Genomic DNA, 15,000 nt, shown 5'->3' with positions numbered 1-15,000 from the left:
TCTCCTTTGACAGCTGCATCCACAGACTGGCTTCTTTAGCCTGTGAAAGAGGCCCATAGTCCATGTGGACCTTAGTCATCAAGCCAACTGGCCTCCACACCCACGCCCACACCCATACACATACACATATATGAATATATATACAGACATACACACACACATCCACGCAAGTACACACATAAGTTTCTTTGAAATCAGATCAATCAGAGTGTTTCGTTTCTGCTAGCAGCCTGTTTATAAGCATGTGTGTGTGTGTGTGTGTGTGTGTGTGTGTGTGTGTGTGTGTGTGTGTGTGTGTGTGTGTGTGTGTGAATGTGAGAAAGAGAGCAAGTGACACACACAAAGAGAGAGAGATAACAAAAAAGATTATATAGTGTGAGTGTGAGTGTGTGCCCACGGGTATGTCTGCTTTTGGTTTGTGTTTGCTTGCGACGCTCTGCTACCCTTTCGGCACACGTCCCCCCCAGGAGTGTGAGGTCTCGGAGCCCCACTTAGGCTCATTAGCCGCAGCATGAGCTGCCCGCCCCTCTGCATCCTGTAATCAGCCCTCCAGCCCCCTACCCCTCCAGCCCCCTACCCCTCCAGCCTGCAGGCTGCCAGGCCCCTGCCTTCCCGGCCAAACGCGCACGAGAGCCTCTCAAGAACAACACTCATGATGGTGGCTCTCCGAAGCACACTGGGTGCCCTCCCTTTCTTTCTTTCTTTCTTTCTTTCTTTTTCTCCTCTTCTATTCTCTCTGCTACTCTCTTCTCCTCTTCTCCTTCTCCTCTTCTCATCTCTTCTTTTCTGTCTCCGTCCATCCTCTCTCTCGTTTGTCGTCTTCCTCCACCTTCTGTTTCTTCGTCTTTGCCCAAATCAGAGCCCTGGTTTGGATTGGGATGAGGCAGGGCTGGGCTGTGTTGGCTGGTGGGGGAGTTATGTGGCTGGGTGTGTGTGTGTGGGGTGTGTGTGTGTGTGTGGGGGGGGCTGTGCACCTGCTCGTGTCGCTGGGGCTGTTTTCTGGGCCACCGTCTGGAGCCCATCCTCATCCTCATCCTCATGCATTTGCTCCTGTCACCTGGGGAGGCGGAAGGCACTAAAACTCTGGCTGTTGATCATAAAGGAATGTCTGAGCACAGCAAACTGCACTGCACTTTCCATGGGACATCTTTCCCCTTTAAACACACCATAAAAGCATACACACACACACACACACACACGTTGACTTATACAAGGATATGCACAGATGCACAAAGATATCGTAATGGCACACAAACATGCCCCGCACACATACACTGGTTTGGTCTGTGTGTAAAATACCCTCTCTGTGTTTCCTCTCAGGTCTGCCTAAGATGCAGGTGATCCGTAACTACCACGGCGTCCCCAGTCCCATGGGCGGCCCCGCGCTCAACATCCACATCGGTGATGTCATCGAGCTTCTCTGTGCCGACCTGCACAGCTCCTGGTGGCAGGTGAGAGAGAGAGAGAGAGGGAATGTGTGTGTGTGTGAGAGAGAGAGAGAGAGAGAGAAAGAGAGAGAGAGAGAGAGAGAGAGAGAGAGAAAGATCCCTCTTCTCCACTTTCACTGGCCTGTCATGCTCCTCTGTAGACACTTCATGAAAACAACTCCCTCATCCCACTGTCTACTTCACTTCAGAGGCGGATAGTCCTTTCACCGGCCTTCCTGCCACTCACCCCTTCCCATCATTTAGTCCTTTGTCAAGTTCAAAAAGGTAGACAGAGAGGGAGAAAGAGAGAGTGAGAGAGAGAGAGAAAGACAGAGAGAGAGACACAGAGAGAGTGAGAGAAAGAGAGACACCGAGAGAGACTCTGTCCTCTCATGCCCCTGTATTGCCACACATCTGAGCACACATTTATAGCCTCCTCTTGCTTGGTTCTCAAACTCGCTCTCATGTGTGATGCCCTGTTTATCTGCACACCCAGAGATTATCTCTATTAAACGACAGACACTGCAAACAAGGCCAATGCAGAGACAGTGCCAGTGGTGTGACATGACATAATTTTTGTCACCATTTAGTTACCAAACAAATAATGGAGCTATTTTTCCAATAATGATCGACTGTCACTTACCTTACAATGCCGTTGTCACGACTACAGTAGAACGCCTGGTTCATCCCACTGCCAGCCTCTCTGGCCTCTAGCTCTCAGCCTTACTCACTCAACATCAGAGGCAGCCGGTCCTCTCACCCACCGGCCCTCCTGCCACACACCAGGTCCCTGTCAAGTTCAAGATGGCATTCTCTACATGCACACATCTCTCTGTGATCGGGGCCTCTAGGGGCCCCAGTCAGAGCCGCCCGATGGCAGCTGTGCTCTAACCCCTTACTGAGCGTGCTCAGACAGTCACGTCGCAGCGTTGCAACGCCTGCAAGACGGGACAGCTGATCCCTGCAGCTTTTGTTCACCGACGAAGCTGTTGACTCAAGCTGTACATTTTGCGCGGCTAACGAGTGTTAGCGGCCAACATGCCAGGCAGCTGAATATGCACTCTGGCAGAATGGGCATTCGGTGGCCATGTTAACATTGGATGCTGAGGACTTCCTTTGTCATGTTGTTTCTGGGATAAACCCAGAATTTTGGTTGTGCATGAAGAGTTGCCAAGGAGTCCCCTTGTGGGTCCCTCATCTCCATGCATGTATTCTCTTATAAATACAAGCTTTAATTTCATGAATTTTAATTCATTTTGCTTACAGGTGTACTAAACGCACTTAAGGGTGGAGACTGGAGGTTGTGGATAGACATGTAGCTGTACAATGCTGGGATTATTGCTAGGTGTATTTAGCATGCACAAAGCACATGTGCATAAGACAGAGACAAAAGCTGCTATGCGCACAACCACAGGCCAGAGCAGGGTACAGAGTCTTTTGTAGAAGCCTCTAGAAGGCAGGGGCATTGTGAAGGGCGTGTGGACGTCATGCACACTGAGATGTATTATGTACTAGCGCAGGCAGGAGCTACCCAAACACACACACACGCACCCACACACACACAGACACACACACAAAGGCCTTATCATCAACCAAACCATTTACCAAACATACCTATTACCAAACATACCTATTACCTTACCTATTTTGCTGTTGGCAGGTATTTTTTAGCTGTTGCATTGTGGCTCTTCTGTAGCACCTGTAGGGGGCATCTCAGACTCCCCTCCTCTCGCCTCTTCCTCTCGGCACTCACTGCCACCACTGTGCCCAGGCAGGGTCTCTTGGGCCAACCCAGGAGGAAACGGGGCATTTGGTGTGATTTCCTGAGGATTGTAACACGCGAGCTCTCTACGCTCACTAACGGAGACAACATAACAGACTGTCTGTGCCAGGAGAGGAGAAGAGCTTGGCAGAAGCCCTGGCTTGCTCTAGTTCAGCCTCTTAATAAGCCCACTGGGCTCACATTTATCTATCTATTCATTCATTTATTTCTTTTCTTCCAGTGTTGCTTTTTAATTTCATTAAATGTCGTCCAGGAGCAGTGAAGGCTGGCGCTTAGGGCTGGCGACACCCAGCTGGTTGATAGTGGCTTTAGTTATTGATTTATTGGATTTTTATCTCCAGCCAAATGACATTTCACGCCATAACACTGCACTCATGGCGTGCCGTACCAACCACTCACCCCCTCAAGGCCGCCTAATCTACATAGCCCCCCCCCGGTGGTGACACCCGGACGGAATTACGGACGCGCACGCAGAACGTTAGTCTCCCGGGCAACACGGCAGACAATTATTTCAGAGCCGGGTGCCAGACAAATACAATCAATCACGGTAATTTCATTTCACCCTTTACCTGCCATCTGTTTACTCCGGCGAGGTTATGAGTTTAATCGTTATCACACGCCCCTGCGATGCTGCGGCAAACGGCCCACAGAAGAGGCCCCTCCGCGTGCACTGATAAAATGTCATTACGCTAAATGCATTGTGGCTGCTTAAGGATCGGGTTACAAATCAAATTTGTCCCAAGAAGGGGGCGCAGATGAGAGGGAGAGAGGGAGAGAGGGAGAGAGGGAGAGAGAGAGAGAGAGAGAGAGAGAAATGCGCTTTTTGCAGGCCACATCTTGAAAGACAATATGGAGGCAACAGGAGGAGAGATAGCCTTACACGGACGCCTGTCCCAAGCACTTAACTCTTAACACTTTTGTACCTTTCCGAGCTTCCGAAGCGGGAGGGACCTTTGTGTCAGCTTTATGACTTCATTGGGTTGGATATCGTCGAATAATGAAATCATTACTCATATCAGATGATCTAATCTGTGTAAACATTCAGGCCGTCTCAGAGATTGAGCCTCGGACTCCTGAAGTTGTCACACAGAAGGCCACATGTTGAGTCACTCGTTCGAGTCACACAAGCCAACTGCCTACGCACTTCATAGTCCTGTTCATAAACACACTGGAGGTCTCTTTATTCTATTGTCACCATACCTGTTTTTGTTCTTTCTGTTTCACAAGGGCGAGTAATTGCCTTTTTTCTTCTTAAGACTGAAGCTTGTAATAATGGATATTTAAATGTTAAATCACTGAATTAATGTAGAATCGACACAAAGGAAGCATACTTATATTCAAACACTATTGTTTAATAGTCTCTGAACAAACCTGAACACAGATTCTCTCCTGTGAACTTTAGATCTCAAATAAAAAAGCCATCAAAATGATCTAATTAATGAGGGTAATTGTGAATGGCATGAATTCCAACCTAAATAGAGTACAGTAGAACACGAATTGTTGTAGTGCAAAAGAAAGATGCAATTGCACGCCAGTTAGTGATATTCACATAAACCGACATTTAAAAAAATAAAAACATGTTAAGAAGGGAAAGCTTTATTTATTTCAAACAGATTCTAAATTGAATTAGGAACACTTTATGTGGAATGTCTGTGGAAATTGCAGACAGTGTTGATCCTAGATAGAAGGCCTACCATACCACAGCTCTAGAAATCTGCTAAAGTGTGGTCTGTTAAAAAAAAACCTGTTAATGAGGAATGATATTTTGCCGTTCTTGTGACATGGTGAGAATGTATTTATTTATTTTTTAAACACGATACTGTAGGCAACACTGTAGGCAACAAAGTTGGCATATTTGATGATAATTCAAGCATCTCATTTTAAATTGTAGGATGACAGATGTGAAGAAAGCATAGGAAAAATGGGAAGGGAATTTTCACATTTTCACCATTCCAAAATCTTTGCCTTTAGGCTCCAGAAGGACACATCTCACCCTGTAAACAATGGTTTGGAATACACCATAAGACAGCCGACAGTTAGAACGTGGTGTGCTGTTAGTTAAGCTGTCAGGTGTATGTAAAACGCCCCCAGATATTTGAACCATTACATATGCATTAACAGAACTAAAAAACAAAACCCAAGTAGCTGTATTAATTGCAGTTTTTTTTGCAGGTCTTCCATTACTCTACTGATCTCAGCTTCGCCTGTCTATCCTCTTGTCTATCTCTGTCTCTCGCTCTGTCTATTTTTCACTGTATCTTTTTTTAACCCGCCTCTCCAGCAGATGACATGGAGGCTTCATTATCATGGAGACGTCACTTTATTTTTGATTCTCCTCGACACTCACACTCTCTGCGAATGCCATTTCGACAATAATTAACTCTGGCTGTAAATTTGTACGTCTGCGTGTTGCAAGCTAATTGTTGCTGAATTATTGAGAGGGAGTCGACTAGCCAAATGTAATGCAATTATCTGTCATGGTTCCAGGGCAGAATCCTGTCGACGGGAGAAGTTGGCTTCTTTCCAAGCGATGCAGTGAAGCCTTGTCCATGTGTAAGCATAAATTCTTCATTGTTTGGTGCATATCATAATAATTGTTTAGACTGCGGCCTGCAAATAAATACCTTTTATAAGCGATGCTGCATATTGAGCTCCTTCCATGGAAGACACATCTATCATTCAGAAATTCAAAACTAAAATTGGCCTAAGGCAAGTAGAAAGGCATGTTCTCTGAGCCTAAACACATAAACTTGACCTCGGGGTCAGTCATTTTTTGCTACTCAAGTAACAAATATACATCGAAATCTACAGAAAAAAATAAAATCCAGAGCTGAATGCTAAATAGAGTTCAAATAAAGTTCTCTGGTTGTTCTGCATTAGTCCACAGTCTCAGTGGTTATGGAGTGATTGGTGTTTTTTGTTGCTGTTTTCTGCAGCACAGGCAGTCCACGGCACGAGGTGTACAATCACAGGGTGTATGGCAGTGAAACACCATTATCACTGTGCACACATTGCAACTGTGATAAGAAAGACATTTACGGCATTTATGGGGTTAATTGGAAAACCGCTTCTTGTTAGAGATTTGAAAACTGGGCTACAGGCACAGAGCTCCTAGCCACAGAGAGGAGGGAAATCATATGCAGCTACAGTGTGATTAGAAATATGTCTCTCTCTCTCTCTCTCTCTCTCTCTCTCTCTCTCTTTCTCTCTCTCTGCTCAGGTTCCCAAACCTGTTGATTACTCGAGCCAGCCATGGTAAGTTGTCTTTGTTGTTGATCCCCATCCTTTTTCTCCCATTCAACAAAAACATGACACGGTTTCAAAAGGAGTCTGGAGCGCTGATGATGTCCTGACAGCTCTTCTTTTGCCACGAATGGCATTAGGCTGTCACTGTTGAATGGACCCAGAGTGCCTGCATTACAGAGTTTGTCGGTACTGCAGAGTGCCGCAGTGTTATTTCAGTTATTTTGAGTCACACTTTTGAATGCAATCGGAAAGTAGCCATTTAGAGTGTCATTTTTAAAGAAATCCGCCACGGTCCTCCTTACGTGGGTCAAACAGGCTTTTTTTCCCCTTTTGGTACTCTAATTGGCCTCCTCAGACAGAACGGCCTTGGTTTAAATGTGCCTGACGCTTTCTGGCCCTTGACCCTTGACCCTTGACCCTTGACCTTTGCAGGTTCGCTGGGCTGATGGAGCGGCAGCAGGCGGAGGCTGAGCTCATAAACCGCGTCAACAGCACCTACCTGGTGCGGCACAGGAGTCGCGAGTGCACCGAGTACGCCATCAGCATCAAGTGAGTCTGCGGTCTAACACACACCATGTGCGTACGTGGCCTTGAAAAACAGACTAAAACTATTTCCCATCGCTGGGAGATCCACCCTTCCCTACAGCGTAGGGGTGGGAGACCCCCTTGGGTTCCTGCGGGGAACCCTTTCTACAATTTGGTTCAAAACACACTTCAGCTGATTGAGCCCTTGAGAAACATTTTGAATATTGACGCCAGGTGTCTTAGATTAGGGTCATGACTAAATCGGGGCAGATCTCCAGTATCTTATCTTGGACTGTACGCTTGTAAATAGTAACGACCACGTCTGGTCAGATAAATTGCCAGGTCATTGCGACATCCCAGGACTTAGGGGTAAATCATTTACTCGACCGAGTCCTGTAACAATGTTTACGGTGACTGTGTGAACACTCCAGCTCGTTTTTTTTTTCTTTCTCTGAAAGAACTGAGGGTGAATTCAGCAATCAATGTGCCGCTGGAGAGCAGAGAACCTTCTCACAAAGTTCCTCCAGGAGTTGCACACATTTAGCTTCCTTTCTCGAGAGAGAGATGAGTTTCAGTGGACCCCTTTGCAGCAGACACGAGGTCTTAATTGCCTCTGCGTTCGCTACGGTGCTGCTCTGAATAGAGCCAGAGGGTCTACCGGATGATGACTCAAGGCTATTAAACCTCACAAAGACAGAGAGTCAAATATATGACGATTCAACATATTTATTGGAACTCCATTAGACACAAATGAGGGCGCATTGATGTAGACAGTAGCTGGTTCTGCTGGGTTGGTGGAGTCAAGTGTGTGTCAGGGCCGCTGAGACGAACCTGAATGGAAGAACGCATGGCTGCACTCATCAAAAAAGCTGCAGTTCTTGAGACAAAACACTGGTCCAGCAATCTTAACTGTCTTCAGGTTTAATAAATGTTATGAAGGATTAATTATAGAATGGATGTAACACAATTATCCTCAGTTTTATTTAGTCATATTATATCAAAAACACCTAATGACTTCTCACTACAACTAAAACAACTACTACTACTCTCACTACAACTAAAAAGTGTTTTAAAAAGAGACTTTTTCATCAAAAGCAACATTTAAAAATGTCTTGTATGAGCAAGATTGTTTTCCAAATGACACAAATTACATGAGGTTTTTTTAGGTTACACAGTTGTGTCCCTATTTTTATCAACACTGACATTCATTAAAATGTAACACAATAAGGCAATATCAAGGGTAGCTGTCACTCTGAAGGACCCCTTGCCATATTTCACCTCTGCAGAACACGTCAGTCAGGCTCTGATACGTTTTATAGTTTTGTCAACGACGTCTTTAGATTTTTGAGGAAATAGTTTAAACATTTTCGATAACTTTATTCTGATGAAGTAGGGTCTGTTAGGAGTATCAACAGAAAAAATACCTAAATGGCCATTACATGTAGATGAAATGTATTTGTTTCTGATGGTGCTGACAAAAAAAACTAAAAGGGACATTCTGATAGAAAAGTTGGGAGGTCGTTCCTCAACATATCTCTGTAGATTAGTAACACATACATGCAGTGTAATTTATCATGTATTTTTTTCAATTTTGCATCTTATTTTTGTCATGTCTCAAGAATGACTGAAAGTATATGCATATATTCACTATTCAGTTATTGTTGAATAGTGAATATGTGCGAATATATGCAGTGCCTATGCACTATTCGCTATTCAAGTGCATACACCCATCCAACCACCACATACACACACACACACATACACACACACACACACACACACACACACACACACACACACACACACACACACACACACACACACACACACACACACACACACACACTGCAAGTGAAAAGGGTATAGAGTAAACTTGCTGCTCTAAATTAAACTTTGGCATTTCAAATTAACAACGGGCACCCCTTTGGATATTTTCTTTTTAGCCTTTCCACACAATATGGATTAGGGCTGTGATCAGAGGGCTTATTCTGCAGTCAGGCCAATAAGAGTCTCATTACCGACAGTAATGAAGATTGGGGGGAGGGGGGGGGGGGGGGGTTGTGTGGGGGAGGACAAAGATCTGTGCCTGCACCGCAAAATGGCCGACTTTATTTCTAGATGCCCAGCTGGTGGTGTGCTTAGACTATATGTTGGTGTGCTCTCTGTTTTTCTTTCTTTCTTTCTTTCTTTCTTTCTTTCATTCATTCATTCTTTCTCTCTTTCTTTCTTTCTTTCTTTCTTTCTTTCTTTCTTTCCTTCCTTCTCCCTTTCGGCTGTCTCTCTCCTTCTGTCCACTTTGGTTGTGCCTGGGCACCTCCGCTATGGTAAATACAGCACCTCAGCACCTCACCCCTCGTATCGACCTCCCAGCCCTCCCTCCCTCCCTCCCTCGCTCGCTCCCTGTCAGAAGCTGTTCAGCCCATGCATTAAGGAGGCAGCTCTCTCCCTCCCAGGGGGGAAAGGGCCCGTATCGATCGCAATGATCGCCAGAAAATTACACTCATATATTATTTATCGTCCTCAGGTACAACAACGACGTGAAGCACATCAAGATCCTGGCCAAGGAGGGCTGCTTCCACATCGCCGAGAATAAGAAGTTCAGGAGTATATTAGTGAGTGTGGTGGCTTTTATTTCCCTGCCTCTCTCCACGAGCCTCCGACCAACAAGGTCATTTCCTGAACTTGTTAGGAAAGGAAAATTAGTGCTTCTCCACATAGCCAGTGTTAGTCCCAGGCCTTGCACTTATTAAAGGTCTTACACCACTAATTTACTGGTCGTTTGGTCTCTAATGTCTAATGATGAGGTTTGGAAAGGTACAAAGACATGGACTGATCCAGCATTTACCGATCTACGTTTGGACATGGCTTATGAAGATGGCCCAAGACACGGAAATGAGTTTCTATATTCTCTCTCCTAAATTATACTCTGTCTCTGACAGTCTGTCATCCCCCCTCCTCTCTCTTTCTCTCTCTCCCTTTCTCTCTCTCTCTCTCTCTCTCTATCTGTCTCTCGTTCTCTCTCGCATGCAGTTTGTTCTTTTAACATGCTTATGAGTTGCCAGTTATTGCCCCATCCATTTTACATTTAGTGGAGCTTCATAAAAGTGCCCAGTAAAGCTGATACTTTATACGGGAGCCGAAGTGCCTCCTGTCATTTACTCTGGAAAGCAGCTTTAGATTAAATTTAGCAAATGCCACTTAAAGGCACATTATTGGATTGTGCATATGGCTGTCTTATCAAATCTTTTCAGGTATTTTCTTTGGGCCTTTGTTCCAGGACTTTGACGTTTTAATGCAGTCAATGAGTATTTAGCGTGGCATGCTAGCAGGGACATGACAGCCAAGTTTGTCACTGTGGCATTGTTTGTATATGTACATGTGTAAGTCTATGGGATTGTGTGTGTGTGTGTGTGTGTGTGTATATATGAATGTGTGTACATACATTTGGCTCTGTGGTGTGTCCAACAGCCTGTGTGTGCACGCGTGTGGGTGTGGGTGTGTGTGCGTGTGCGTGTGCGTGTGCGTGTGCGTGTGCGTGTGTGTGTGTTGCTTGTAACTGAGTTCTGTCTTGTGTTTTGCACGTGCTACAGGAGCTGATAGAATACTACAAACACCACTCCCTACGGGAAGGCTTCAAAAGCCTGGACACCACACTGCAGTTCCCGTACAAGGAGCCCGAAAATGCAGTCATGCACCGTGGCAACCGCCCTGGAAGCAACAGTGAGTGACCACCCCTCCCAAACACACACACACACACACACACACACACACACACACACACACACACACACACACACACACACACACACATCATTTCTCTCTCTCTGGCTCTGTGTCCAATGGCTTTCCTCAGTGCATATTAAAGGTTTTCTCTTAACATTGACGTAACAGAGCTATCACAAGTGATTCGAGCATTTACCGCACTGAGGTATGACCTGCGTCATGCATGTTAAATGGAATGGAATATATAAAACGTTAGACTTTGTGTTTGTAATGCAGGTCTCATGGAGGGCAATGAAAGCTATGCATTTACATTACAGAAACATATTCAACCTGATTCTGTCTCAAATAACTGAAAGCATACACTGGCAGATTTAAAGAGAAAAATAGGTGACTTTTATATGCCAGTGTTGAGCACTTACGGGCTTAACCTGTATTTCGTTATCACTCACTACAACCTTCTTCTGGTGTGATGTGGTACTCAATGATGTGTTTATAGCCTGTGTCACTTCTGCCCTGCCCTTATGGTAGTGATGTACCTTTGTGATGTCGGCACTGCAGAGTTGAGGTTGTTTTGATGGTGCTTCTCAATATAGGTCTTTCTGGCACATCAGGGTCAGGTTGACAAAAAATCGTAGTCTTTTCTTTTTGTCATGCTGGTATGTGGGGTTGCGAGGTCCGTTGCTATGGATGCGCAAGCTGGAAAGTCTTGTCATTAAATAGTTGGAGCTCTCTGAATCCTCCTGTGAGCACGGCACAAATGGACAGCCCTGTCCTGGTTTATCCATCTGACCAGCAGCAATAAACAGGAAAAAACAAACAAAACCAATGAAAGCCAGGCCACCAGGCAGGTGATCACACAGCAGGGGAGCCATTAGCGGTCAGCACATCTCAGTGTGTCCAGCCCCCTGCTCAAGAGGCACTCTCTTAGAAAACACACAAGGACATTCTGAAGAAGAAATATGGAGGCTTGGGTAAAGTAGAGATTTTACAAAACAGTCACAGTCGAGCCTGTCGGCAATTGCAGGTACAGTAACTGTAAATGTTATGGTATTTGGGCTCCATCTATCACATTCAAATAAAAACATGGAAAGAACAGGGATCCACAGCTGTTGATAAACCCTATTTCGATTTAGTGGATTTCTGTATTCAGTATCCAGTATTTATTCAGTAGTAGTGTCCCGACGATGGTGAAATGCTTAAACGTGTTGGCGGGGTGCCGTTAGCATTCGTGTAGCCACGGATTTGACTGAGAGTTTGTGACGCATGACAATGAGTGCTTAGATGAGATCTCATTGTGGTGCCATATGTCACTGTGTGCCGACTGGGGGAGAGAATACGCTCGCTGAATTCCTGGGGGTCGCATTGCTAAGCAAGGGGGAGAATGTAGCCACCGCGCAGCAACACCATGCTCATTTAGAAGGGCTTGTCAGTCAAAAAGGTTCATTTATTTATACAAACAAAAGCAAAACAAAAAGAAGGTGGATGTGAATGCGAATGTGCCAGCCCCAAATCAGGTTGCCAGTGGCAGCTGGCAGTGTGGGATGTCTTTCTGTCTCTCTCTCTTTAGATTTTTTTGCTTTTCTATTAGCCTCTCTTTCTTTTTCTTTCTTTCTTTCTCAGTCTCTCTCTCTGTGCTATCTTTTTCTCTCCCACGCTCCAAGGTCCTCTGTCATGAAACAATGCAACGCATGTATGTTTTTTTTCCATCCTCTCTCCCGCCGCCTTCCCTGGCATCTATGGTTGGCGTTTACTCATGAATGCTAATAGTAGTCCTTTTTTTTTTTTTTTTTGCGAGTGCATTCGTTCTGCACGAACACCTGGAGACGTCTAGCACCCCGAATCAGAAATAACCCTGTTTGATCGGGCACGTCTCCAGGTGGGCTTCCTTCTCCACCATTTTAATATCCAGCTTATTAAAGGCAGATTGTCTCTGTATAATAATCACAGTCGAGCCCCTGGTTAAGCCATAGCTCTGGCGCTACTGGAGGAGAGGAGAGGAGAGGAGCTAATATGATGTACAGGTAGTTAAAATGCAGCTGGGGATCCGTTCCTCCTCCTCCTCCTCCTCCTCCTCCTCCTCCGCCCGCCACCCCACCAGCACCAGCACCACCACCACCCACACCCTCCGACTGAGGTGGTGGTCAGTGTTTGTGCCTTCAGATTCCAGCTCCCTCTCATTAAGGCCACGGTACACACATGCGCTCCGTGTCTGCAAATTAGTTTTCTCTATAATAAGGAGGAAGCATGAGAGAGGGATGGCGTGGAGATGGAGGTAGAGGTGGAAGGGCTGATGGTTTGTGGTGGTGGTGGTGGGGGCTTCCTCCACCCCTTTCTCTCCTATATATAATAATCTCAGCAGTCAGCAAGGGTTTGCCTATCTTGAGGCCCCCATTGATAATACACTGAGGGAGGGAGGCAGCTGCTCTGGTGTCAGATTCTTAATTCTGGAATATTCTGCATTATGAATAAGAGTCAGCACCACATGTACACACACACAGACACACAGACACACAGACACACAGACACACAGACACACAGACACACAGACACACAGACACACAGACACACAGACACACAGACACACAGACACACAGGCACACAGGCACACAGGCACACAGGCACACAGGCACACCGACACACCGACACACCGACACACCGACACACCGACACAGAGACACACAGACACACCATAGACAAAAGCTCTGGAGACTATGGTGGAATGCTTTACATGTGCTTGTTTGCATGTGCTTGGTGTGGTTAGTTAGGGTGGTTACAGAAAGGTTCTGAAGTCCCCTGCCACACACACACACACACACACACACACACACACACACACACACACACACACACACACACACACACACACACACACATCACCTCTTGCAGAAATGGCAGAGTGGACAACCAATTGATGCATTGCCTCCATGTGTGCGGGCACTGACATCACAGGGGTGTGCGGCTGCCAGGAAAGGGGGCTTCTAGGGGAAATATGGCAGTGAGCTCATGAATACATGCATACAGACTCCTGCTCACCAGGAGCCCAGAGAGAGAGAGAGAAGGAGAGAGAGAGAGAGAGAGAGAGAGAGAGAGAGAGAGAGAGAGAGAGAGGGATGAGGGAGAGAGAGGCAGAGAGAGAGAGAGAGAGGGATGGAGGGAGAGAGAGAGATAGGCAGAGAGAGAGGGATGGAGAGAGAGACAGAGAGAGAGAGAGGGGGGGAGAGAGAGAGAGAGAAAGAGAGAGAGAGACAGAGAGAGGGTGAGAGAGAGAGAGGGAGAGAGACAGAGAGAGGAAGTTAGGCAGGGGATTAGAGTTAGAGAGAAATGCCTGCGGACGTCTCTGCAGAGGACAGAGTTTGACCTCAGTATCAGTAGGAAGTGAGCGAGAGAGGATGAAAGCGTGTGAGAGAGAGAGAGAGAGAGAGAGAGAGAGAGAGGGAGACGGAGAGGGAAAAGACATCTCCAGGTGTGGGTGGAATGAGAGATGCTGTGTGCCGTTGTATCTTCTTAAAAGGAATCCCTGTCTGAATCATAGAATGGTGAATGTGCCTAATACAACGGAACATGAAATATGCATCTACAATAATACTGTTTTGGCTCTAAATGAAAAGAATGTGTTCTAGAACTTTCCCATGTGGAATAGAGAAATAAAAGACACATAAACCTTCTCAGATGAAAAAGTCTGTTGTCAGGCAGTGTTATATTAACTGTGCACCTTATTGGTTTTGCTTTGGGAACTGCATATGGGTTATAGACCAGGCAAAACCTGACGATCAGGAGATTCCTTTGGTACTCTGGTGCGGTTAGTTTGGCCTGGGGGCCCATCCCTTTTATCTTTATTGTTGTGTCATACAGTTCCATCCTGATGATGTCATCTAAATCTCTCTCTTCCTCACCATCTGTACTCTTATCTCTTTTTTTTCCCTCCGAATTCTCAAAACAATTCAAAGTCTTATCAGATATATATACGGTATACAATAAAACAATCTTTGCACTGGAAAAACGGCAATGAAAGATATCTTATCGGATAGCGAGATAGCCTCTGTGTTGTTTTTGTATGAGAGCTGGAACACAGAAGAAGAAAAAAACTAAAGAAACACATGACCACCAGCTGGAAGGTGTTTGCTGTTGGCTTCAGCACTGGCTTGCCTCACACAGACATTGCAAAGATATATTGTGTGTGTGTTGACACACGGTTGGATTAGTAGCGTGGGGAGGGTTAGCAGTCAGATGGGAAGTCAGATGGTTTGAGGGATCGTGCTTCACTGCTGGTACTGCTAGCAGGTGCACACATGTCAG

General features: G+C 45.8%; 1 protein-coding gene across 2 annotated transcripts in view; it reads left to right on the top strand.

Annotated features, from left to right (window-relative positions):
- LOC105889255 (guanine nucleotide exchange factor VAV3) overlaps positions 1-15,000 on the top strand; it is a 77,147-nt gene that overhangs the window by 58,145 nt on the left and 4,002 nt on the right. For both annotated transcript variants that reach the window (XM_031584365.2, XM_031584366.2), the window contains exons 20-25: positions 1,321-1,451; positions 5,698-5,763; positions 6,431-6,465; positions 6,889-7,005; positions 9,506-9,593; positions 10,572-10,701. In XM_031584365.2, the coding sequence (XP_031440225.1) occupies positions 1,321-1,451; positions 5,698-5,763; positions 6,431-6,465; positions 6,889-7,005; positions 9,506-9,593; positions 10,572-10,701 (567 nt within the window). The remainder of the gene's footprint in view (positions 1-1,320; positions 1,452-5,697; positions 5,764-6,430; positions 6,466-6,888; positions 7,006-9,505; positions 9,594-10,571; positions 10,702-15,000) is intronic.

The sequence above is a fragment of the Clupea harengus genome, chromosome 17 (assembly GCF_900700415.2).
Source record: "Clupea harengus chromosome 17, Ch_v2.0.2, whole genome shotgun sequence".
Taxonomy (NCBI): Eukaryota; Metazoa; Chordata; class Actinopteri; order Clupeiformes; family Clupeidae; genus Clupea; species Clupea harengus.
The sequence above is the reverse complement of the archived record's forward strand: the minus strand, read 5'-3'. Positions and strand labels throughout refer to the sequence as shown.